General features: G+C 43.3%; 1 protein-coding gene across 6 annotated transcripts in view; it reads right to left on the bottom strand.

Moving 5' to 3' along the window:
- The window catches only part of LOC139239069 (WD repeat-containing protein 7), a 1036818-nt gene that overhangs the window by 181819 nt on the left and 827934 nt on the right, over positions 1-27065 (bottom strand). For all 6 annotated transcript variants that reach the window (XM_070867593.1, XM_070867585.1, XM_070867609.1 and 3 more), the window contains one exon: positions 6044-6161. In XM_070867593.1, the coding sequence (XP_070723694.1) occupies positions 6044-6161 (118 nt within the window). The remainder of the gene's footprint in view (positions 1-6043; positions 6162-27065) is intronic.

The following is a 27065-nucleotide window of genomic DNA, read 5'->3' as shown; positions in this document are numbered from 1 at the left end:
AAAGGGTTGACGGTGGATAGGCAATGGCTAACATTTAAAGATCACATGGATGAACTTCAACAATTGTACATCCCTGTGTGTAGTAAAAGCAAAACAGGACAGGTGGCTCAACTGTGGCGAACAAGTGAAATTAAGGATATTATTAAATCCAAGGAAGAGGCATATAAATTGGCCAGAAAAAGCAGCAAACCTGAGGACTGGGAGAAATTTAGAATTCAGCAGAGGAGAACTAAGGGTTTAATTAAGAGGGGTAAATAGAGTATGAGAGGAAGCTTGCCAGGATCATAAAAAGTGACTGCAAAAGCTTCGATAGATATGTGAAGAGAAAAAGATTAGTGAAGACAAACGTAGGTCCCTTGCAGTCAGATTCAGGTGAATTTATAATAGGGAAGAAATGGCAGACCAATTGAAGAAATACTTTGGTTTTGTCTTCACGAAAGAAGACACAAATAACCTTCCGGATGTACTAGGGGACCGAGGGTCTAGTGAGAAGGAGGAACTGAAGGATATCCTTATTAGGCGGGAAATTGTGTTAGGGAAATTGATGGGATTGAAGGCTGATAAATCCCCGGGGCCTGATAGTCTGCATCCCAGAGTACTTAAGGAAGTGTCCCTTGAAATAGTGGATGCATTGGTGATTATTTTCCAACAGTCTATCAACTCTAGATCAGTTCCCGTGGACTGGAGGGAAGCTAATGTAACACCACTTTTTTTAAAAGGGAGATAGAAAACGGGTAATTATCGACCGGTTAGCCTGACATCAGTAGTGGGGAAAATGTTGGTATCAATCATTCAGGATGAAATAGCAGCGCATTTGGAAAGCAGTGACAGGATCGCTCTAAATCAGCATGGATTTATGAAAGGGAAATTATGCTTGACAAATCTTTTGGAATTTTTTGAGGATGTAACTAGCAGAGTGGACAACGGAGAACCAGTGGATGTGGTATATTTGGACTTTCAAAAGGCTTTTGACAAGGTCCCACACAAGAGATTGGTGTGCAAAATCAAAGCACAGAGTATTGGGGGTAATGTACTGACGTGGATAGAGAACTGGTTGGCAGACAGGAAGCATAGAGTCGGGATAAACGGGTCCTTTTTGGAATGGCAGGCAGTGACTAATGGAGTGCCGCAGGGCTCAGTGCTGGGACCCCAGCTCTTTACAATATATATTAATGATGTGGATGAAGGAATTGAGTGTAATATCTCCAAGTTTCCAGATGACACTAAACTGGGTGGCGGTGTGAGCCGTGAGGAGGATGCTGAGAGGCTGCAGGGTGACTTGGACAGGTTAGGTGAGTGGGCAAATGCATGGTAGATGCAGTATAATGTGGATAAATGTAAGGTTATCCACTTTGGGGGCAAAAACACAAAGGCAGATTATCTGAATGGCGGCAGATTAGGAAAAGGGGAGGTGCAACGAGACCTGTGTGTCATGGTTCATCAGTCATTGAAAGTTGGCATGCAGGTACAGTAGGCGGTGAAGAAGGCAAATGGTATGTTGGCCTTCATAGCTAGGGGATTTGAGTATCGGAGCAGGAAGGTCTTACTGCAATTGTACAGGGCCTTGGTGAGACCTCAACTGGAATATTGTGTTCAGTTTTGGTCTCCTAATCTGAGGAAGGACGTGCTTGCTGTTGAGGGAGTGCAGAGAAGGTTCAGGGATTCCAGGGATGGCTGGACTGACATATGAGGAGAGACTGGATCAACTGGGCCTTTATTCACTGGAGTTCAGAAAGATGAGAGGGGATCTCATAGAAACTTATAAGATTCTGACGGGACTGGACAGGTTAGATGCAGGAAGAATGTTCCCGATGTTGGGAAAGTCCAGAACCAGGGGACACAGTCTTAGGATAAGGTGTAGGCCATTTAGGATTGAGATGAGGAGAAACTTCTTCACTCAGAGAGTTGTTAACCTGTGGAATTCCCTGCCACAGAGTGTTGTTGATGCCAGTTCATTGGATATATTCAAGAGGGAGTCAGATATGGCCCTTAGGGATAAAGGGATCAAGGGGTATGGAGAGAAAGCAGGAAAGCGGTACTGAGGGAATGATCAGCCATGATCTTATTGAATGGTGGTGCAGGTTCGAAGGGCCGAATGGCCTACTCCTGCACCTATTTTCTATGTTTCTATATACAGTGGACACCTCAAGTCGCTGGGGAAATACCACCAATGTCTCAGGAAGGTCCTGCAAATCCCCTGGGAGGACAGGCGCACCAACGTTAGTGTCCTCGATCAGGCCAACATCCCCAGCATCGAAGTGTTGACCAGCTCCATTGGGTGGGCCACATGTCTCCGCATGCCGGACACAAGACTCCCAAAGCAAGTGTTCTATTCGGAACACCTACACGGCAAGCGAGCCCTAGGTGGGCAGAGGAAAGGTTTCAAGGACACCCTCAAAGCCTCCTTGATAAAATGCAACATCCCCACCGACAACTTGGAGTCCCTGCCAAAGACTGCCTTACGTGGAGGAAGAGCATCCGGGAGGCGCTGAGCACCTCGAGTCTCGTTGCTGAGAGCATGCAGAAAGCAAGCGCAGGCAGCGGAAGGAGCGTGCGGCAAACCAGACTTCCCACCCACCCTTTCCTTCAACGACTATCTGTCCCACCTGTGACAGAGACTATAATTCCCGTATTGGACTGTCCAGTCACCTGAGTGCTCACTTTTAGAGTGGAAGCAAGTCTTCTTCGATTTTGAGGGACTGCCTATGATGATGAGATGTCAGAGGAGTATGGTGTGGGGTGAAGCATGTCAAAGGCTGCAGATATGTTGAGGAGGAGTGAAAATACACCACAATCACATCGGATGTTATTTGTGACTTTGATTCAAAAAGAAATAGGAATTTAAAAAAAATTCAAAGCAACTTAGTGTCAGTGATTCAAGATAACATGAAAGATGGACTGCCAGCAAATAGCTCAATGCAACCAAATTTAAACCTTCAATTAAAAATAATTGAATAGCATCTGGTAAATTCAGAAAGTAAGATTTTATTCCAACCCAAGGTCGATATTACACATACATATTGAGATAGAAACTGATAAATGGTTATTAGCTAGTGTTGTGAAATTCAGAAGAGTCTAAGGTTATCATTTTTAAAGAAAGGTGGAAATTATTCCGATTTCCAAAGACAATATTCTGTGTTCATTTCCTTGGTACTTAAAAGAATCTTGTGTTTTATTTCCAGTTTCTTTTTGTCACTTTTCCTGCATGCAAACATTTATGCACAGAACAACCATTTACAATTAGGAATCCATGTTTATGTTCCTATTTCCACCTCTGTAACATCGCCCGTCTCTGTCCTTGCCTCAGCTCATCTGCTACTGAAGCCCTTATACATGCCTTTGTTACCTCTAGACTTGACTATTCCAATGCATTCCTAGCTGGCCTCCCACATTCTACCCTACATAAATTGGAGGTGATCCAAACCTCATCTGGCCATGTCCTAACTTGGATCAAGTCCTGCTCACCCATCACCTGTGCTCGCTGACCTACTTTGGCTTCCGGTTAAGCAACGCATCGATTTCAAAATTCTCATCCTTATTTTCACCGCTCCTCGCCCGCCCTCTGTAATCTCCTTCAGCCCCACAACAACGCCCCACCCCACCCCCCCAATCCGAGATGTCTGCACTCCTCAAATTCTGCCCTCTTGAATGCCCCAATTATAACTGCTCAACCATTGGTGGCCATGCCTTCTGTTGGCCCCAAACTCTGGAACTCCCTGCCTAAACCTCTCCACCTCTTTCCCCTCCTTCAAGACGCTCCTTAAAACATACCTCTTTGACCAAGCCTTTGGTCACCTGCGCTAATTTCTACTTATGCGGTTCGGTGTCAAATTTTTTAAATCTCATAAATACTCCTGTGAAGCGCCTTGAACATAAGAACATAAGAATTAGGAAGAGGAGTAGGCCATCTAGCCCCTCGAGCCTGCTCCGCCATTCAACAAGATCATGGCTGATCTGGCCGTGGGCTCAGCTCCACTTACCCGCCCGCTCACCGTAACCCTTAATTCCCTTATTGGTTAAAAATCTATCTATCTGTGACTTGAATACATTCAATGAGCTAGCCTCAACTGCTTCCTTGGGCAGAGAATTCCACAGATTCACAACCCTCTGGGAGAAGAAATTCCTTCTCAACTCGGTTTTAAATTGGCTCCCCCGTATTTTGAGGTTGTGCCTCCTAGTTCTAGTCTCCCCGACCAGTGGAAACAACCTCTCTGCCTCTATCTTGTCTATCCCTTTCATTATTTTAAATGTTTCTCTAAGATCCCCCCTCATCCTTCTGAACTCCAACGAGTCAAGACCCAGTCTACTCAATCTATCATCATAAGGTAACCCCCTCATCTCTGGAATCAGCCTCGTGAATCGTCTCTGTACTCCCTCCAAAGCCAGTATATCCTTCCTTAAGTAAGGTGACCAAAACTGCACGCAGTACTCCAGATGCGGCCTCACCAATACCCTGTACAGTTGCAGAAGGACATCCCTGCTTTTGTACTCCATCCCTCTCGCAATGAATGGTATGTCTCACTATATTAAAGGCGCTATATAATTGCAAGTTGCTGTTGTTCCTACTTGGATATTCATTTGATAATTCTTTTGTTTTCCATACTCCAATCCATAAACTCTGATGCAAAATACAGATCCAAGATATTTGTATCAAAATGATTTCGTTTCAAATTCTATCCAGGTGGTTGAAATAATGGGTTCAATTTCCCCCAGTGATTTGCGTCGCTTTTTTGGCGTGTGTCGCTTTTTGTGGCCTAAGTTAAAAAATACAAGTTTCCCCAATCAATGTGCACCAGTGCAACTCAGTTAGTTACAATTTTTTTAGATTAGTTTTTTTTTGTATAACCTGCCACCCGCGCCAATTCTGGCCATTTAAGCAAGTGTGTCCAGCTCCGATTTACTACAATTCTTCTTAGGACGGAGTATGTGGCCTCTGTGGAAAAACCTTCTGGTACGTTAAGAAATTCAGCGCAAGTAAATAAAAGCACAGCAGATGCAGTTCCAGGGCCCGGACAACAGCAGCAGAAAGGTGAGAGAGATTGGGAGAGAGTGGGGGAAGCCTTTCGGGCATAGTTAGGAGCGGGGACCGGGAGGGAGGAGGCCATTTGGCCAGGGATGGGTGCGGGGACTGGCATCGGGAGGCTATTCGGCCAAGGATAGGTGCGCGGACCGGGGAGGCCATTCAGCCTGGGATAGGTGCGGTGTCTGGGGCTGAGAGACCATTCGGACAGGGATAGGTGCGGGGACTGGCATCGGGAGGCTGTTTGGCCAGGGATAGGTGCGGGGACCGGGAAGGCCATTCAGCCAGGGATAGGAGCGGGGACTGGGAGTGTGGAGGCCATTTGGCCGGGGATAGGATCGAGGACCGGCATCGGGAGGCCATTCGGCCAGAGCTAGGTGCGGGGACTGGGAGGCCATTTAGCCTGGGATTGGAGCGGGAACTGGTACCGGCATCGGGTGGGGGGACAAGGGAGAGATAGACTTTTGTGAAAATACTTTAATAATTTAATGGAGGTAAGTTGCTGCAATGTGTAATGTGCTTGTGCAGGTTGCTGTGAGCTGACTGCATGTTTCACTTTCCAGCCTCAGCCTGAATAGTGTCCCTGGTTACCCATAGCAACCCAATCTTTTTGGCGCAGATCTTGGGCTCCACCCCCAAAACTAAACGACAGGTTAGGCGGTGCCCAAATGAAGAATTCAAATGGTGAAACTTGGATGATTTTTTTTTGGCATACTTGGCCCCCAAAAAACGGCCGTAACTCTTCAAGTACGCCAAAAAACAGCTTTGGGGAAAATTGAGCCCAATAAAAGGGGCCAATTTCCATGATTCTACAAAATATAAAAGGGACATACGCTCTTAAACTTAATATAAAGACTTTTCCTTCACATCAAACTGTTGCTGGGGGAGAAAATGCAGGATTTAAAACATGTGAGTTTAAACAACGCGTTTTTCCCAAGGGGACTTGTCAGGTTTGCCGTTGAAAATGGGGTATAATTGCCAATTAACAATTGTAGTTTGCTAGAACACAGCACAATGACTCACCTCACGTGCAATTGTAGTTATGAAGGCTGGTGGTCTGGCTGTGGCAATGAGTGAAAGAGCATGACGTGCTGAGCGGGCGGAGTCAGCTGCTGGGCTGAGCGGCAGCCCCATTGTAATGCTAAACAGGATCAAACAAGGGGGAAGAGAGAGAGAAGAAAACACATTGAAAAGCAGAGTGAAAAGATTACCAGTTTATAATGTCATTTCAAGGTCAATAGAATCATTCAAATTGTTTGAAAATAATGGACTGCAACAACACGGTATGATTAAGATTCTGGGGGTCCCAGTATCACCTACAAAGTCAAGTAATTATACGTATCAAAATGCAGCGCATCTGTTTAACAACTGAAAGGGGATATTAACAAATTAATCCATTTGATTGAGGAATATCCAGCTGAGCGCTTACAACCTGAATATTTAAGTACAAAAACAAGTAATAAAACACAAAGTGCTGTTTTTTTCTCTCAGCTGTTTAAGAATAACATTGGCCAACAGTATTTTTCTCCGGGTAAATAAATTAACCTTTAGCTGCTGCATGTTGATGCACTTAAAAAAACCCTCAAAATTGAAAATAAGTTGCCACGGTTAACAAAAATTGCAGCTATGTTTTAATTAGTGGAATGATTATCATGCATATCAATACAGATAGGCCAAGAAAAGAGAGTGTCCTAATATCTTAAAGCTAGCATCTAAAAATAGTAAATGCCTGAAACTAGAGTTTGTTGTGCAAATTTGAGCACCTAATATTTTAACTAAGGGTGTGTGTTTTATTTCAAGATTGATTTTTTTTTGGTGTCATGTTCAAACCAACATTTTTAACTTAACTCCCCTCTTCTAAACGATCAAAAAAAGACTTGACAAAAATCTGATCAGAGTAATTAAAAATAACTGAAGCAAGCATAAATACAGAAAATGCTTAAAATATGCAGCAGATCTGTCAGTATCTGAAAACAGAAAAGACTGGTTTTGGGTGCAGAAAAGTTAAGCATCTCTTTTGAGATGCTAGTGACCTGCTATTTAATATCAGCATTTTCTTCTTTTATTTCAAATTTACAGGGTTTTTTTTCTTTTTAATTAGGACTGACAGAGCTATAGGAATACATTATTTAATTGCTCATAAATTGAAAATAAACTACCATGCTGTTGTTAATGTGAGGTTAGAGGTGAATATGCAACATTTTTGTATGCTAATGTTTTTTAGACTTTGAAGTGAACTTTTCAAGCCAACACTAATTCAAGAGCAGACTGCAATCTAAAACACTTTTGTGCTTAAGAGTTTTCAGAAACAGAAATGTTATCATAAATGTAACTGCACAGTCAAACCCACATATATAGAAAATATTCCGCAAACTGTGCGGCCGTGCAGCTGTCTGGAGATCCCGCGCAACCCAGGACCGGCTTTCCAAATGGGAGAATTTGCACATGCGTGAAATTTTGAATGGGCCATGCAGACTGTTAAAGGCACTCCCCCCACCTTCCCTCCCTCCACCCCCCACCAAAAATAAATAGGGGGAACTTTGGAAACGTAATTTAAAAATCCAACCCAGACATCGTAGAGAAGGTGTGATAGCTCCTTTCCAGTTCTACCCAGTCCTTTCCTATCGTACTCCTTCCATCACTGTGGCTATACCAATGCACATAATTATGTCAAAGAATTCTCTGCATTAACATAAACTCCCGTTAACATACCCTGCTCACAAAATGTACAATACCAACCAGAGCAAAATTCTGAAAATAATTAAAAACGCTGTACTACAAATGATAGTTTGTGCAATTCTACTTTGCAATAATCATCACTAATGATACTTGCCCTTTTCAATGTTCCTTCCAAAATTCTTTAACGATGTTTCACAAAACTCAGCGTTTTGAATCAATCAATGATAATTCTTTTCAATCATTGTCAAGTTAGGAGATAATGAACTGTGATTTAAATATATTTTGGTAGTAACTTTTTGAGCAAGATCCTTTTTTTTTAGCGACTTGCTATAGCAGGTTCAAAAACACCCATTCAGGTTTTTCTCAATGACTGTCCTATTTAATGAAAACGATTTCAAGTGAGAATATGCCGAAAAGTAATAGCAGAGCAAACAACCCACATCATATCCAAAAGTAACTTCTGAACTTTAGTACATTGACTTTACATGATTTTAATTTTCAGTTCACTGTGGTCCTCATAATACATTGGCACTTTCTATCTTACATCAAAGAACTCGAGGATAGTTTTTTTTGCATCAGCTGCATTTATTAAAAATGCATAAGAGGATTATATGTAAACTGTTCCTTTTTAACGTGTTCGTAGAATTTCATGAATTGCACTCACACAATACACACTGAAGCAGTAAAGTTAATTTCCTTAGAATGGCTAGCAAACATATTGGTGACTTGCAGTGAAAGAATTAAGTAAGCAGACATCAAGAATCTAAGGAACAGGTTTCACATGTTCAGATGGGAACAAGGCTGACCTGCTATAATTTGTCCTATTATTAACAAACTGTTTGCAGCGCACCCAGGATGTCTCTACAAAGCTGCATGTCACCAGTATGGTAGCATATGCTACAAACATTTTCAAAGCCTCTCGCAACCTCCCACTATCCTCTTTTTTGTGAATGCAAAAAAGCATAAAATATTGCATAGCAGGGTTCCTCTTTGAACTTGGTAACAGGCGAAACACCAAAGCTCACTGCCTATTGTTGCTGCGGTCATCTGTTCAGAAAAAAAACATCCCTCATTTTAAACATCAAGCTAGTCTTTCTATACCCAACAACCAAAAGGTTTTATCTATTGAAACGCAATGTTGAAAAGGTTGTGTTCGGCATGGAAATATAGTATGCCCTCGGTCAAGCCTTAAAAACTCTTAAAACAAATCCAAGTAAACTCATGAACTAATAACAGGCAATAGTGGAAATGCACAGCAATTTGATCAACTTCTGAAAGGTAAGATAGGCTCACTCTGATTCAAGTTTTGATGACCTCTCAAACATCAACCTATCTTTATCAGATGCTGATTTATTTGCTGTGGATTTCCAGCACTGTGTTCTTCCTTCAAATTTCATGTATTCATGTTTTAACTAATAATTATAGTAAGAATGGCAGCAAAGAAAGGGACAGTGATGTGCAGTTCCTGTAGGATGTGGGAGTTTCAAGTAGCAGACGTAGTCGCTGACAAACACATCTGTCTCTACTGAAATTACTTGAGCTCAAGAACTCAAAACTTGATTTCAGAACTTGAAGCAAATTGGAGACAACTGGAGCTTGAGTTTCATACCGCTGAGAGGTGGGTATTCATACCGCTGAGAGATCGGGAGCTGGCAGCGTTAAAAAACAAAGGTGTGGTGACCAATATCCTATCTAAGCTGCGCGCATGTGCGGCCACATAGTAATTTGAAAGGTCCTGTGCAAGCCGCTCACAAGCTTTGACACTGGAAATATCGTGCATGCGCTAAAACTTAAAGGGACCGCACATTGAAAGAAACAGGCCGGGCACATTGTGCAGTCTACTGGGAACGTTGGTGGTGACTATCTACAGGTCACGGGAATTGAGGATGGACAAGTTAGAGCAGGAATGCCCAGAGTAAATTATCACCAACAAGTTTGAAGCACTGTCTTCTTGCAATGATACCAAAAAACATAAGATGGCTCAGTGAGGTGGGAGTGAAAGGAGTTTGGCAATTCAGTTAGGAATGCTGTCGTAATAGGAGTCACTTTAAACTCGGAAGGAACAGGGAAAACAAAAGCAATTAGAAAGAGCAGGTGGAGAAGGTAGAAATAGGTGAATATACAACTAAAAATAAGAATTTAGTAAAAGGAACAGCTGCAGAAGGAATATGAGTACAGGAGGAAAATCAAATCGACCAGTTATAAGCAGGAGGCTATTAATGACGATCAAGGGATATAGAATTAGGGGAAAGGTAGCAAACAGCATTAAAATTGGTTAGAGGGGAGGAAACAGAATCAGAGTTAAAGACAGTTTCTTAGATAGTTGGAAGTGGGTAGTGGTGTTATAGAGTTTTGTTCTCGGACTGCTTCTGTTTACATGGATGATTTGGAGTTTTGGACTGCAGGATATAGTATCCAAATTTGTAGGTGATCCTAAATTAAGAGACATAGTAAATAATTCTGAGAACCAGAGGAGGCTGTACATTGATAAGTTAGGGGAATGGGCAAAAAATACACAATAAAAAAGCCAAAATGCAATGGTGAATCTGTATAAAATCTTAGTAAAACAATAGTTATAGCACTATGTACAGTTCAGAGTTGCACATAAGACAGTGGAGAGAGTACTTAGATTCTGCCTGGTATGAAAAAATATGAAGAAAAATCTGAAAATTTTGGACTTTTTTTATTTAGATCAGATGAGATTATAGGGTGATTTGATAGAAGTATTTAAAATTATAAAAAGATGGGTAGAAAAAAGTGGCTGAAGGGCCTAAAATGAGGTGACATACAAGATTAAATGTAAAAGAGTTAAGACAGAGAACAGGGGAAACTACTTTTTTTTATACAGAGGGTTGTTTGGCTGTGGAATGCACTACTGGAGTTAGTGATTGAAACAGAGATGATGTTAACACTTAATAGGTTAGATAGGTGGTTGAAGGATAGGGTGATAAAGGGCTATGGGAACAGGATGGTGCATGGGTTTATGAGAGGATAAGCATCAACACAGATTAGTTGGGTCAAATGGCCTGTTTCGGTGGGGTAATTTCTATGTAATTTCCTTACATAAATCCTTTAATGTTTTATTTCTAACAATTTCACTGAAAGTGTTAGTTTTAATTGGTTGCAGCTGATTGGTTGGTAATATAATGCTATCATCCACAACATACCCAGTAGCTTCTTTTGCATGGATAGCTTTTATTTTTATTCATTCATGGGATGTGGGCGTCGCTGGCAAGGTCAGCATTTATTGCCCATCCCTAATTTTCCTTGAGAAGGTGGTGGTGAGCCGCCTTCTTGAACCGCTGCAGTCCGTGTGGTAGAGGGGCTCCCATAAGTGTTGTTAGGGAGGGAGTTCCAGGATTTTGACCCAGTGACGATGAAGGAACAGCGATATACTCCGAAGTCAGATGGTGTGTGACTTGGAGGGGAATGTGGAAGTGGTGGTGTTCCCATGCGCCTGCTGCCCTTGTCCCTCTCTAGGTGGTAGAGATCGCGGGTTTGGAAGGTGCTGCCAAAGAAGCCTTGGTGAGTTGTTGCAACGTATCTTGTAGATTGAACACACTGTAGCCACGGTACATGGATGATGGAGAGAATGAATGTTTAAGGTGGTGGATGGGGTGCCAATCAAGCGGGCTGCTTTGTTTTGGAAGATGTTGAGCTTCTTGAGTGTTGTTGGAGCTGCACTCATCCAGGCAAGTGGAAAGTATTCTATCACATTTCTGATTTGTGCCTAGCACTGTCGACGACACCTTCCATCACTTTGCTGATGATTGAGAGTAGACTGATTGGGCGGTAATTGGCCGGATTGTATTTGTCCTGCTTTTTGTGGACAGGACATACCTGGGCAATTTTCCTCGGTGTTATCGCTGTAGTAGAACTGTTTGGCTAGAGGCGCGGCTAGTTCTGGAGCACAGGTCCTTCAACATGACAGCCGGGATGTTGTCAAGACTCATAGACTTTGCTGTATTCAGTGCGCTCAGCCGTTTCTTTATCACATTCTTTATTTATGCCTTGTAACATACAACCTCAGCACAGTGCCGGAGAATTGGTTCAGTCTAATTGTGTATTGTATTTATGGTGACCTGCTTCCAAAACATAATGATCCAGGTGTTTGTGTAACCTGGTCTGTAAAATATTGTTATACAAGTTGGAAAAGCATTGGATCAGTTCCAGAGATGGTTGTATACACTGGAAATAAGTCTTGAACTGGCAATGTAACATAAGCAACACAATATTCGACATATTGAATTATTTCTTTAACAATGTAAATTGACAAAGATTCTAGATTATGCCACATTTCAAGTTTTATGAGCCCTAAAGGGAAAGGAAAGTCGTGATTTTTCTTTAATGCTGAAGAAAATATTGTTTTATGGAAGAAAATATGCAATTGATGAAAATTTTGATAAAGATCAATAAACTACAATTTTCTTACTGACATGAAGATCCTTGAGTTGGGGTCTCCATACTTTATGGTTGTTCCAATGATAAGGACTATCACTCTAAACCTGAAGCAGGTTAGTAGAAATCTGGAACTCTCCCCGCCAAAAGGCTGAGGGTGCTGGAACAATTGGGATCTGGAGCAAAGGCAAGCAAATAGAGTTGAAGTGCAGGTCAACCATGATCCAGCAGGCTCGAGAAGCTAAATTGGTCTACCCCATTCCTAAAGTTCCGAAGTAGTTCTGGCACTCCGAGGTCAGGAAAGAGAAAGCTGCGAGTGTTCTCAGTCCTGATTACTATCCATGAAATGCACGCGTGTAGAGGAGTAAGGACAGGAGCCTGCATGGGTATGATGGCCCCCGTGCACACTTCAGTCGGGTCCTGTATGATATTCAACATCAGTGGAAGCATACTCCAACAGAAGGTCAACACTTTTGGGTGGGGAGGGGAGAAAACTGCATTAAGGAAAGAAGAGCGAAAGGACAAATGTCAAAAGCTCTCGAGTGTTTTGTACTGCGCACATTTTTGAATGTTACTGCTGTACCTAGAATCAATATTTATCAGTGCAACAATCAATTTAAGTAATGTTAGTATTGAAACAATGTTTCTCACTTGTATTAATCTCTTACATAAGAAGTAGGAGTAGGAGGAGTAGTGGGCCATACAGCCCTTCGAGCCTGCTCCACTATTCAGTGTGATCATGGCTGATCTTCGACCTCAACTCCACTTTCCTGCCCGATCCCCATACCCCTCGATTCCCCTAGAGTCCAAAAATCTATCTATCTCAGCCTTGAATATACTCAGCATCTACAGCCCTTGGGGTAGAGAATTCCAAAGATTCACAACCCTCTGAATGAAGAAGTTCCTCCTCATCACAGTCTTAAATGGCTGACCCCTTATCTTGAGACTGCCCCCTAGTTCTAGACTCTCCAGACAGGGGAAATAACCTCTCAGCATCTACACTGTCAATCCTCCTCAGAAACTTATATGTTTCAATATTAAGGCCTACATTTCTATTTTTAAAATTATACAGAAAAGATACGATACATTAAAAAAAAATCAACATTTAACACTATTCTCCTTATAACGCTAAACTTTCATAAGTGTTAAGTGGCAAAGGGAAAATTAAATAGTATTCCACTGAAAGTATTACCCTCATAACTTTCGGTACATTTTTACCCCAATTATATTTGCCAGTAGTTAAGCTGGGAGAACTATTAATAGAACTAACTACCTATCACCCAGTCTCACAATCTTCTTGGCTGTTTCTTAATTTCTATAATGAAAAAAAGAAGTGTAAACAAATTTTTAAAAGAAGTGAGAATGGGCTAGAAATTGCAGTGACTCACCGCCCGGTTTCTGGGCGGTATTGGCCGTTTTGGGCGATAACCGGGTCAGCGAGAAATTGCCTAGCTGAGTTATGCTGACAGTTTTGATGTACCGCTGGGGAGCGGTCCGCTGGTGTGCACCGTCCACAGATCACCATGGCGTGATATTTGGCTCAGCGGTGACCCATAGGTAAGTATTTAAAAAAAAACGCCACGAGAATCAGCGAAGCTGGGCGGTAGGTCAGTAGCTCTGCAAGAAAAAGGTAAGTAATTGGTTTTTAATAATTCTTTTAAAATTCTGTTATGGTGATTTAAGTTAAAAGGGTCCTGAGAATGTTTTTAGGATTTTTTTATGTTCTGTTTTTTGAAAAAATATTTTTAGTGCTTTTCTCCTCCTCAGCCCAACCCGCAGCCTCGGGGTAAATTTTCAGTGAATTTTTAAATTATCACTCATTTTCTTTAAGAACCGCCCAATCGACCCTAAATTCCACTTTTTTTCCAAAAATCGGGGTGCAACACCCATTTTTTTCGTTGGCCGGATTTTTTTCTTTTTTGGGGGCAGTTTTCACCGGCAATAATCTTGGGAATCTTAGCGGTCTTTTGGGTGGCAATCGGGCGCGAGCGTGTTGTTAGGAAATTCTAGCCCATAGACTTTTAAGCAAATGAATTTTGATTTTGTTTAGTTTCAATTACCAACGGAACAAGAAAGTACTGAACCCGTCTAAAATTACCTAAATGAAAACTTTTTCATTACAAAAATTTCAATAAGCTCTAGTCCCAGAAGATCGCAGAGACACAAGTACATTCAAAATCTGTTACCTTTGTTCGATTACTTAAATCTGCATTATTGACTGCGTGCAGTGCACCTGTTATTGGTAAAGTTTTCTTTCTCTAAGGTTGGCAATGCTTGACTCTTTCCAGAAAGCAACAGGCTGCCTTTCCCTTTATTAACAAAGCTCAGTAGTGGTAGTATGTGGGCAGGGATTAGTCCCTCCTGCAGCTGGGCCAGCTGGACTGTTTGTCATTTTCTGGGGGCAAGCAGAGTGTGATGGGATCAGCACTTTGCAGCACAGACTTAAACAATGGCAGCCGCAGGCCTGTGCTGGAACCAGTAGTTTGTTAAACTGATTCAATATACATTTTGAAACTGAGGTGAATTAAACTAAACTACTCCAACACAACTCTAAATACATTGCGATAATGTACTATAATGACTTTCATCCGTCTATCATGTTTAAATGATAATGTGTCAGCCTTGGCTCAGTGTAGCACTTTGGCTCCGAGTCAGAAGATGGCGGGTTCAAGTCCCACTCCAGGGACTTGAGCACAATGTCTAGGCTGACACTCCAGTGTAGTACTGAGAGAGTGCTGCACTGTCAGAGGTGCCATCTGTCAGATGAGATGTTAAACTGAGGCTCTCTGTCTTCCCTCTCAGGTGGACATCAAAGATCCTGCACTATCTCAAAGAAGAGCAGGGGAGTTGCCCCAGTGTCCTGGCAAATATTTATCCCCCAATCTGGTCATTAACACATTGCTGTTTGTGGGAGCTTGGTGTATGTAAAATCGCTGCTGCGTTTCCTACATTACAACAGTGACTACACTTCACAAGTACTTAATTGGCTGACATAAACATAGAAACATAGAAAATAGGTGCAGGAGTAGGCCATTCGGCCCTTCTAGCCTGCACCGCCATTCAATGAGTTCATGGCTGAACATGCAACTTCAGTACCCCATTCCTGCTTTCTCACCATACCCCTTGATTCCCCTAGTAGTAAGGACTTCATCTAACTCCTTTTTGAATATATTTAGTGAATTGGCCTCAACAACTTTCTGTGGTAGAGAATTCCACAGGTTCACCACTCTCTGGGTGAAGAAATTCCTCCTCATCTCAGTCCTAAATGGCTTCCACCTTATCCTTAGACTGTGTCCCCTGGTTCTGGACTTCCCCAACATTGGGAACATTCTTCCTGTATCTAACCTGTCTAACCCCGTCAGAATTTTAAACGTTTCTATGAGGTCCCCTCTCATTCTTCTGAACTCCAGTGAATACAAGCCCAGTTGATCCAGTCTTTCTTGTTAGGTCAGTCCCGCCATCCCGGGAATCAGTCTGGTGAACCTTCGCTGCACGCCCTCAATAGCAAGAATGTCCTTCCTCAGGTTAGGAGACCAAAACTGTATACAGTACTCCAGGTGTGGCCTCACCAAGGCCCTGTACAACTGTAGCAACACCTCCCTGCCCCTGTACTCAAATCCCCTCGCTATGAAGGCCAACATGCCATTTGCTTTCTTAACCGCCTGCTGTACCTGCATGCCAACCTTCAATGACTGATGTACCATGACACCCAGGTCTCTTTGCACCTCCCCTTTTCCTAATCTGTCACCATTCAGATAATAGTCTGTCTCTCTGTTTTTACCACCGAAGTGGATAACCTCACATTTATCCACATTATACTTCATCTGCCATGCATTTGCCCACTCACCTAACCTATCCAAGTCGCTCTGCAGCCTCATAGCATCCTCCTCGCAGCTCACGCTGCCACCCAACTTAGTGTCATCCGCAAATTTGGAGATAAAGTTGTAAAAGGCACTATATAAATGCAAGTGTTTTCTTTTCTTGAAACCACTTAAACTGTTTTACCTGTGATATTGTACCATGATCCTGCATATTGATTCTTGGATCAAATATATAAACATTACAAAACTTTTAAAATCAATTTAAAAGATTGGATTCAAAATACATGCATTTCTTTACATACACAAATATAGAACACCCACATATATGCATATATATATATATATATATACACACACACATATATGCATCTATACATACAAATACACATACACGCAAATTTGGTTCTTTCGTTGGATGTAGGCATCACTAATTGCCATTGAGAAGATGGAGGTGAGCTACCTTCTTGGACCGCTGCAGTCCATATGGTGAAGGTACTCTCACAGTGCTGCTTAATATACTCCTTTGTAGCTGTTTGGTACAAAGCTGAGTGGCCATTTCAGAGGGCAGTTAAGAGTCAACCACATTGCTGTGGGTCTGAAGTCACATAGAGGCCAGACCGGGTAAGGACAGCAGATTTACTTCCTTAAAGGGACATTAGTGAAGCAGATGGGTTTTTATGACAATTGGTAGTTGCATGATACTATTACTAACACTAGCTTTTTAATTCCAGATTTATTTAATTAACTGAATTTAAATTCCCCAGCTGCCATGGTGGGATTTAAATTCATGTCTCCAGATCATTAGTCCAGGCCTCTCGATTACTAGTCCAGTCACATAACCACTATGCTACCATACCCTAGAGTATATACACACACACATGCATATATGCATACACACACATGCAGATATATATATATGTAATATATATGTAATAGATTACATAATGATTAAAAATCAGAAATCAAAATTGAAAAATGAGAGGGGATCTCATAGAAACATATAACATTCTGACGGGATTGGACAGGTTAGATGCAGGAAGAATGTTCCCGTTGTTGGGGAAGTCCAGAACCAGGGGTCACAGTCTAAGGATAAGGGGTAAGCCATTTAGGACCGAGATGAGGAGAAACTTCTTCACTCAGAGAATTGTGAACCTGTGGAATTCTCTACCATAGAAAGTAGTTGAGGCCAGTTTGTTAGATATATTCAAAAAGAAGTTAGATGTGGCCCTTACGTCTAAAGGGATCAAGAGGTATGGAGAGAAAGCAGGAATGGGGTACTGAAGTTGCATGATCAGCCATGATCATATTGAATGATGGTGCAAGCTCGAGGGGCCAAATGGCCTACTCCTGTACCTATTTTCTATGTTTCTATGAGTGAAGAGGTCAAATATACCAAGGTGGTCTAATGGTTGTTGCCGTAAAATGCAGCAAGTTGTGTCACAGTGTTCATGTCATGTCATTTGGAGGTACATGCAGCAGTTGAAGTTATATCTGTCTGGGCTTTTCCCCGGGTCTTAATTGGCAATGCAGCACAGTTCTACAGCTGCATCCCTTAAACCCTTTTCGAAATCAATACAGAAATATAGTAGCATCTTCAAGATCAAACTGAGCAATTGGACCTTTGTGGTATTGGACAGAGAAGAGACCATCAGACAAGCCCTGATGAGAAAAGGAGCAGATTTATTTCCGGAAGACTTGTCATCTTGACACATGCCCATAAACTTTGAAAAAATGAAGGAAAATCTCTCCGGGTCAGATTATTGAAGGTTAAAACCCCATCTGAGGATGAGGCGGACACTGTAGTGGAGGACCTCGGAAATGCTGCGTGGTTGGACGTGCCAGCCTTCGGATGAAATGCTAGAATGAGGCTCTGTCTGCTTTCCTTTCTTTTTATCTGCTTGTTCAGGTGGATGTTAAAGATCTAATGGCACTATTTGAAAAAAAAACGTTTTTTTCCTGCTATCTTGGCCAACATTCCTTCCTCAACCACCACCACCACCAAAATCAGATCATTCCTCTGCCTGTTTGTGGGATCTTTTACTGAATAGCAAAATAGTTGTTGCTTTTGCCTACATAACTTTTTTGAACCATTCAAGCTTTCTCAAACAGTTGAATATCTCAACATCTATGCTGGATCAGTGCGCTTTATATATTTTTTTTGCAGGGCTAGTCCTTAAATCCTTCGTTCACCCTGATCACAAACAAACTCCTACTTCCAACTGTCATTTGAATTCAGCCATACAAGGAGAAATAACATAACGTACATGTTATAGGAGGCCACAAATTTAAGACAATCGCATAAAGAATTGAAGGGGAGATAAGATAAAGATGCTTTTCACAGGGGGTGGTTGGATTGTGGAAGTAGAGGTAATAAATAATTTACAAGAGAAATTAGATAGTTGCTTGAAGAAGAGGCATATTTAAAGGCTGTGGGGAGAGAGAAGAGTGAGATTAGACTAATTAAGCTCACATGGAGAAAACCAACAGTGCAGGTCAATTGGCCCGTTTCTGTGCAGTAACATTCTATGATTCCATATTTTTTTTTAATTCATCCAGGATTCTATTACAGGCCCTGATGTAGGGAAAATATATATATATATTTTTAAACAAAGTGTCCTGAAACGTCAACTTGTCTGTACTCTTCACAGAACCTGTGTAACCTGCTGAGTGCATCCAGCATTTTCTGGTTTTATGTCAAATTTCCAGTATTTGCTTTTTCATTATTTTATTGGGTGTACTTAGAAATTCAAATCACACGAGTTCTTAATTCAAATAATTCTTGTGAAACAAATGCATTTTTAAAATAACTAGAGAGGCTAGATGGAATATTGTTCATCATTTATGTTATTTGCTGTTTGATTTTGGATTGGGTTTCATGTTTGCCTACATAAAGACAGTGACATTTCATAAAGTAACTCATTGGATGTGAAGTTCCTTGTCACACCCTGAAGATATGATAAGGAACTACATAAATGCAAGCTTTCTTTTGTAAACTATGAATCAAAACTCAACTAGTTATTAAAAACATTATTAGCATTTTCCCTTAATTTTAACCTAACATTAACTGATCTTTGTTTCAAAAGTTGAACTGACTTGGTGTATTTCCAACATTTTCTATTTTTAATTTAGAGATGTTCATCTCATTCAACCGAGGAATATGCAAAACCCTGGTTACAGTGGTAAAAGTCCTGTGTTCTAAATTACTATCCTCTTTTTGTGTTTATATGTAATTCTATCCCAGCTAGTTTGTCCTTTTTAATTTTAGACATTTTTCAACTTTGTTTTTGACTGATGCACTGTGTTAAGATATATTAGACATAAAGTCAGAAGTGACATCTATCAAAACAAATAGCCTTTATCACAGCTTTTTAAAAACATTGTGAAATAATCCCTTCAAAATTACATTTAAAATCAAATATCAAATTAAAAAAATCATAATTCTTATTTTTCCATTGTTATACCAGTAAAATCTTTACATAAGTGTAACATTTTAACAGTTACTACCAGTGTAAGAATACTCATTCTCATCCCCTACCTCCCCCCCCCCCCCCCCCCCCCCCCCGCATAATATACTCAGAGCTGTCCAAAATATGACGTGTGAGCCATATCAAGCTTGCGAGGCCACTGATGCCCGGCAAATTAGTTATATTTATGCTTATATTTCATATTTACCAGTTTGTCTTGTTTGAATTTTATAGGCTACAGATTTAGAATCAGCTGTTCCCTCATTGATTGATAAATCAAAATCAGAACTTCAAGATCTGTTAGTATTCAGTTTGACATGCAAATTAAACAGAGCACTGATTTAAACTTTATATGTCGCTCATGATGCTCCATGGAATGCATCTAAGTAGTCTATGAAGGTAAAAAGCTTGGACACTCCTTGTTGTGTATCTGTAAAGCATGCACTCCCATATTCCGCCACCAGGGAGAGCATACCCTGAAGTCCCAAGGGATCCCAGCATCCCTTGGGAGCACTGTATAGAAGCCGGCCCCCGAAGGCCTGTTCCTCACTCTGGAGTGTCTTAATAAAGACTGAGGTCACTGTTACTTTAACCTCCCTGTGTGCAGTCTCAATAACTGGCGATGAGAATACAAATCCAACGCAAAGATGCAGCAAACTGTGGGCATCCTGGAGAAGTTCTCGGAGGGTGAGGACTGGAAAGTCTATGTCAAACGGCTGGACCAGTCCTTTGTAGCCAACGAGCTGGACGGAGAAGGAAGCGTTGCAAAAAGGAGAGCGGTCCTCCTCACTGTCTGCGGGGGACCGACCTACAGCCTCATGAAGAATCTTCTGGCTCTGGTGAAACCCACAGATAAGTCGTATGAGGAGCTGTGTACACTGGTTCGGGAGCATCTTAACCCGAGGGAGAGCATGCTGATGGCGAGGTATCGGTTCGACATGTGCCAGCGATCTGAAGGTCAGGAAGTGGCGAGCTACGTCGCCGAGCTAAGGCAATTTGCAGGACAATGTGAGTTTGATGGCTACCTGGAGCAGATGCTCAGAGACTTTTTTGTACTGGACATTGGCCACGAGACCATCCTACGAAAACTTTGGACTGTAGAGACACCGACCCTCAGTAAGGCCATTGCGATAGCACAGGCGTTTATGTCCACCAGTGATAACACCAAACAAATCTCTCAGCACACAAGTGCTAGCAATATTCATAAATTAACTGGAACTGTGTTTGTGAGCAGAAATGTACAGGGCAGAAACCACGAGTCTGCAACTGCCAGCAGGCCTCAGGTGACCCAGGTGACTCAGAGTCCGCAACAAAGAATGAATGCAAGGCAATTCACACATTGTTGGTGTTGTGGAGGCTTCCATTCAGCCTATTCATGCCGCTTCAAAGGATATGTTTGAAATAGCTGTGGAACGATGAGGCACCTCCAACAAGCTTGCAGACGAGCTCCAAGCTCTGTAAAACCTGCTAACCACCACGTGGCAGAGGAATATCGGTGCATGGTGGATCAAAGCAATTTCGAGCCTGAGAGAGGAGGCAGATGCTGAAGTACACGGGGTGCACACATTTGAGACGAAATATCCACCTATAATGCTAAATGTAAAATTGAATGGCTTATCCGTAGCCACGGAACTGGATACTGGCGCTAGCCAATCCATCATGAGTAAAAAGATGTTTGAGAGACTGTGGTGCAACAAGGCACTTAGACCAGCCCTGAGCCCCATCCACACGAAACTGAGAACGTACACCAAAGAGCTCATCACTGTCCTGGGCAGCGCCATAGTCAAGGTCACCTACGAAGGCATGGTCAGGATCTGCGGCGATTATAAAGTAACTATTAATCGTTTCTCGCTACAGGACCAATACCCACTATCTTATGCAGACGACCTATTTGCGACGCTGGCAGGAGGCAAGATGTTCACCAAGCTTGACCTGACTTCGGCCTGCATGACGCAGGAGCTGGAGGGGTCTTCGAAGGGCCTCACCTGCATCAACATGCACAAGGGACTGTTCTTCTACAACAGATGCCCGTTTGGAATTGTATTGTATAACCCGTGTAAAAGACTTGTGATAGCATGTGACGCGTCATCGTACGGAGTCGGGTGTGTATTACAACAAGCTAACGTTGCGGGGAAGTTGCAACCTGTCGCCTATGCCTCCAGGAGCTTGTCTAAGGCCGAGAGGGCCTACAGCATGATTGAGAAAGAGGCATTAGCGTGTGTGTTCGGGGTAAAGAAAATGCATCAGTACCTGTTTGGCCTCAAATTTGAGCTGGAAACCGATCACAAGCCCCTCATATCCCTGTTCGCTGAAAACAAGGGGATAAATACTAATGCCTCAGCCCGCATACAAAGGTGGGCACTCGCACTATCAGCGTATAACTATACCATCCGCCACAGGCCAGGCACCGAGAACTGTGCGGATGCGCTCAGTCGGCTACCATTGCCCACCATGGGGGTGGAAATGGCGCAGCCTGCAAACTTGTTGATGGTGGCGCAGCCCGCAGACTTGTTGATGGTCGTGGAAGCATTTGAAAATGATAAATCACCTGTCACGGCCCACCAGATTAGGACTTGGACCAGCCAAGATCCTCTGCTGTCCCGAGTAAAAAACTGTGTATTGCATGGGAGCTGGGCCTGTATCCCCGTTGAAATGCAAGAGCTAATCAAGCCATTGCAGTGGCGAAAGGACGAGCTGTCCATTCAGGCAGACTGCCTGTTGTGGGGTAACCGCGTAGTGCTACCCAAAAGGGCAGGGAGACGTTCATCTCGGATCTCCACAGCACATACCCGGGTGTAGTAATGATGAAAGCGATAGCCAGATCCCACGTGTGGTGGCCCAGTATCGATTCTGACTTCAGAGTCCTGTGTACGGCAATGCAGCGTGCGTGCTCAGTTGAGAAACGCGCCCAGAGAGGCACCACTAAGTGACAACGGGCCATGTTTCACCAGTGCCGAATTACAGGAATTCATGACCCGCAATGGGATCAAACATGTTACCTCGGCCCCGTTTAAACCGGCCTCCAATGGGCAGGCAGAGCGGGCAGTACAAACAATCAAACAGAGCCTTAAACGAGTCACAGAAGGCTCACTCAAAACCCGCCTGTCCCGTGTACTGCTCAGCTACCGCACGAGACCCCACTCGCTCACAGGGGTGCCCCCGGCTGAGCTACTCATGAAAAGGACATTTAAAACCAGATTCTCGCTGGTTCACCCCAACCTGCATGATCAGGTAGAGAGCAGGCAGCAGCAATAAAATGTAAACGATGGTCGCGCCAATGTGTCACGGGAAATTGATCTGAATGACCCTATGTATGTGCTAAACTATGGACATGGTCCCAAGTGGATCGTGGGCACGGTGATAGCTAAAGGAGGGAGTAGGGTGTTTGTAGTCAAACTAGACAATGGACAAATTTGCAGAAAGCACCTGGACCAAACGAGGCTGCGGTTCACAGAATATCCTGAACAACTCACAGCAGACACCACCTTTTGCGAGCCCACAACACACACCCAAAGGATCAACGACACCACCCCGGACCAGGAAGTTGAACCCATCACGCCCAACAGCCCAGCAAGACCAGGCTCACCCAGCAGCCCTGCAGGGCCAACAACACGCCAGCCCAGCGAGGGCACAGCCAACACACCAGAATAGACATTTGTACCGAGGTGGTCCGCCAGGGAAAGAAAGGCTCCCGACCGCCTCACCTTGTAAATAGTTTTCACTTTGACCTTGTGGGGGAGTGATGTTGTGTATCTGTAAAGCATGCACTCCCATGTTCCGCCACCAGGGAACGCATCCCTTGAAGTCCCAAGGGATCCCAGCACCCCTTGGGAGTACTGTATATAAGCTGACCCCTAAGGCCTGTTCCTCACTCTGGAGATGTCTTAATAAAGACTGAGGTCACTATTACTTTAACCTCCCTGTGTGCAGTCTCATCTGTGTTAGGAACACAATACTCCTGACATATTCTGAGGCAGTAATAGTAACTTGCATTCAGAGATGTTGATGAAGCTTGAATCCATTTTTTTTTACCAGATGCAGCCAATTCCCAGGAGGTGGATACTGTCTTTCTCCTTTATTTTGTCACCTCATATGGCTCTTACAATACTGCATATGTTAGCTAAGAAATACTGGTTTTGTTTTTCTGTCCTGTATGTTGTTCCATGTTGAGGACTATAGAATGAGCTGAAGGTGGCTCTTCAGCCCATCATGCCTGTGCCGGCTCTTTGAAAGAGCTATCCAACTTGTCCCACACGCCACTCTTCCCCCATAGCCCTGCACATCTTTTCCCTTCAAGTGTTTATCCAATTGTTTTTTGAAAATTACTGTTAAATCTGCTTCCATCACCCTTTCAGGCAGTGCATTCCAGATGACAATAAATCATTGTGTAAAAAAAATGTTTCCCCATGTCGTTTCTGGTTCTTTCGCTATTCGCCTTAAATGTGTCCCCTCTGGTGACCAACCCTTCTGCCACTGGAAACAGTTTCTCCTTATTTACTCTTTCAAAACTGTTCATGATTTTGAACACCTCTATCAAAGTCTATGAGGAGAAACTGGGCTGGACTTTCATGGGGAAGGGAGGTTGGGGGGTGGGGGAGCTCCGATGTGGGCGGGATACCCAGGAGAACAGGTTTCCCGCAGGCCCTGTCGACTTTAACGGCAGGACCTGATTTGCATCTGAAGCCTCGGTTTCCTGCCTGCAGGCGGCCTCGTGAGGAGGTCTCCGATCGATAAGCTGGGCCAGGCAGGGCCTCTGGGTCCAGGAGGTAGGTATGAAGGCACTTACCTCCTGGATGCAACAGTCCCCGCCTTGTTGTAACTGCTGGGTTTTACGAAGTGTGTAAAACCCATCCAGTTGCAGTTAAAAACAAAATGTAGTTTGAGAAGAGGATTCCAGCCTCAGAGTGAGTTGGCTGCCCGCCCCAGTCCTGCCTCCATTAAAACCGGAAGTGGGTGGGTTGAGGTTGGGAATCAAATTTTTAACAATTTAACCAGGCCCACACTCGAAGCCCACCTTTTTTTTTTAAGGTTAAAATTTCCCCACTGTTTCCAGTGGATCCCATTGGGGCCAAAAAATAAAAGTAAATGGTGCTGCAGCAGGGATGCTGCTGCACCAGAAAAAAAGACAAGGGTCCATGAAGGGGCAGGGGTTTCCGAAATAAAGAAGATGCAGCAGGTTAACTGCTGGGGGCCAAATTGGAAGATGAAAAGGCCTCGACTAAGACCGCTCCCCTCCATCATTTGTAGACATTGAAGCCTTTACCTTCAACCAGATGGTCCCAAGGTTGAGAGGGAAATCGGATGGGATGCCGGACTCTGGCATTTACAAGTGATGTGCAGGTAGGGGCATATTGTAGTTGGCAGTGCTCCCAGTGGTGGTGGGGTTGGAAAGGAAATCCAGGTCATGGCAAGAAGGTGGCATTCGGTCTCGCCATCCATTTTCCCACCGGATCTGTCTCTATCCCATCCAATTTCCCTCACCAGTACCCTTCGGGACCTGGGGGCACTTGTGCATGGAACACAAAAGGATAGTATGCAGGTACAGCAAGTGATCAGGAAGGCCAATGGTATCTTGGCCTTTATTGCAAAGGGGATGGAGTATAAATGCAGGGAAGTCTTGCTACAGCTATATAAGGTATTGGTGAGGCCACACCTGGAATACTGCGTGCTGTTTTGGTTTTCATATTTACGAAAGGATATACTTGCTTTGCAGGCAGTTCAGAGAAGGTTCACTAGGTTGATTCCAGAGATGAGGGGGTTGACTTATGAGGAAAGGTTGAATAGGTTGGGCCTCTACTCATTGGAATTCAGAAGAATGAGAGGTGATCTTATAAAAATGTATAAGATTATGAGGGGGCTTGACAAGTTGGATGCAGAGAGGATGTTTTCACTGATGGGGGAGACTAGAACTAGAGGGCATGATCTTAGAATAAGGCGCCACCCATTTAAAACTGAGATGAGGAGCAGTGTCTTCTCTCAGAGGGTTGTGGATCTGTGGAATTCGCGGCCTCAAAGAACTGTGGAAGCTGGGACATTGAATAAATTTAAGACAGAAATAGACAGTTTCTTAAACGATAAGGGGATAAGGGGTTATGGGGAGCGGGCGGGGAAGTGGAGCTGAGTCCATAATCAGATCAGCCATGATCTTATTGAATGGTGGAGCAGGCTCGAAGGGCTGTATGGCCTACTCCTGTTCCTATTTCTTATGTTCTTATGTTATGTTCAATGGTCTTGAATCAGTTACAAAACGTTATCTATCAATAGAACAACTATTGAAAAAAAAAATGATGTTAGTCTGGATGTATTTCTCCTCCTTCCTCACCTCCAGTCAGTCTGCAAGTTTATTCAGGTCACTCAATATACTGCAATATTATCATTTTCATAATGTTTCTTAAAATGAAACTACATTCGAGGAGGGCGTCAAAATTATTTGCGGCCTGATATTCTTAGGCTAGTAAATAATGAGATAGGCTAAGCATTTTTCAAGCTGACTGGTCATCACAATTCTTTCTGAATCATAGTATATACTAATACAGGTTCAACCTCCCGAATCCGGCAACCTCGGGACCGAGGCCGAGCCGGTTTTCATGTTTTTCAGGACTTCGGAATGTCTTTCTGATGTCACAAATCCGAAACACCCGAGCCCAGGTTCGGGTATTCCCGGATTTCAGAACATCAGAAAGGGCGGGGAGGGGGGTGGGGGGTGCGCATCGAGGAGCTGTTCGGGTCGCCGGCCCCATCGATGAGGTCGTCGGGGTCAAGCCGCAGAGGAAGTGTTTGGGTGGGGCCCCGCCGCCATGGTGGAGTTCCATATCTGGCCCAAGGTAGGTGGGGTCGGGCAACCGAGGTAAAGGGGAGGGAGGGGGGCCGGGGCGAGGTCAGGCTGCGCGAGGTCGGGCCGTGCGAAGTCGGGGCGGGCGAAGTCGGTTCGCCGAGGTGGGGAGAGTCTGGATATCGGAATATATTCCGGTTTCCGGACGACCCGCCACAGATCGGCCCGGTGTCCAGATTCTGGAACATTCTGGATTCCGGAACTTCGGATTTTGGAGGTCGAACCTGTATACCAAATATAAGGCACAGTGACCAGTTCCCCAAATTCTTTAGGGAACATTCCTCAATAATCAACGTTGAAACTCAAGTTTACAAGCCTGACAACGTTTTGGTTACAATAGTATTTATGGGTGTGACCAGCTCACAGGGGTTGCTGGGTAGTGATAGGACTGGGAACTCTGCCTGATATCCACCCCACCACCATAACTCACAGGCATTGAGGCCAATTGTACCCCTGATAATAATACTTGACATAAACCCCCTATTTTTTAAAACCTTAAAATGACTGTAAGCAACAGCACAGCACGGGAGATCTGCTATATATCAATTACATTACATTTGTTGTCATGTAAAGTATGCTTTGTATTACTTTATAAAAGAGCAGCAACAAAAACTGAGAATTATTACATTTTAATTAAGTAGAGAACCTAGTCCATTTAAAAAAAATCACTTCTGCCAATTTGTTTGAGAAATAAGATTTAAGAGCAAAGGGCTGTTTCATAACAGTGAAAGGAAGTTGCCAGGCACATAACAGATCAGTTGTATCCAAGATTGTAACCTGCAGCACAGTGCAAGGATTGATTAACTAAAGGAGACCATTACATGAAACAGAAAGACTGAGCTATCATTTTA

The sequence above is a fragment of the Pristiophorus japonicus genome, chromosome 2, assembly GCF_044704955.1.
Source record: "Pristiophorus japonicus isolate sPriJap1 chromosome 2, sPriJap1.hap1, whole genome shotgun sequence".
Classification (NCBI taxonomy): Eukaryota; Metazoa; Chordata; class Chondrichthyes; family Pristiophoridae; genus Pristiophorus; species Pristiophorus japonicus.
The sequence above is the reverse complement of the archived record's forward strand: the minus strand, read 5'-3'. Positions and strand labels throughout refer to the sequence as shown.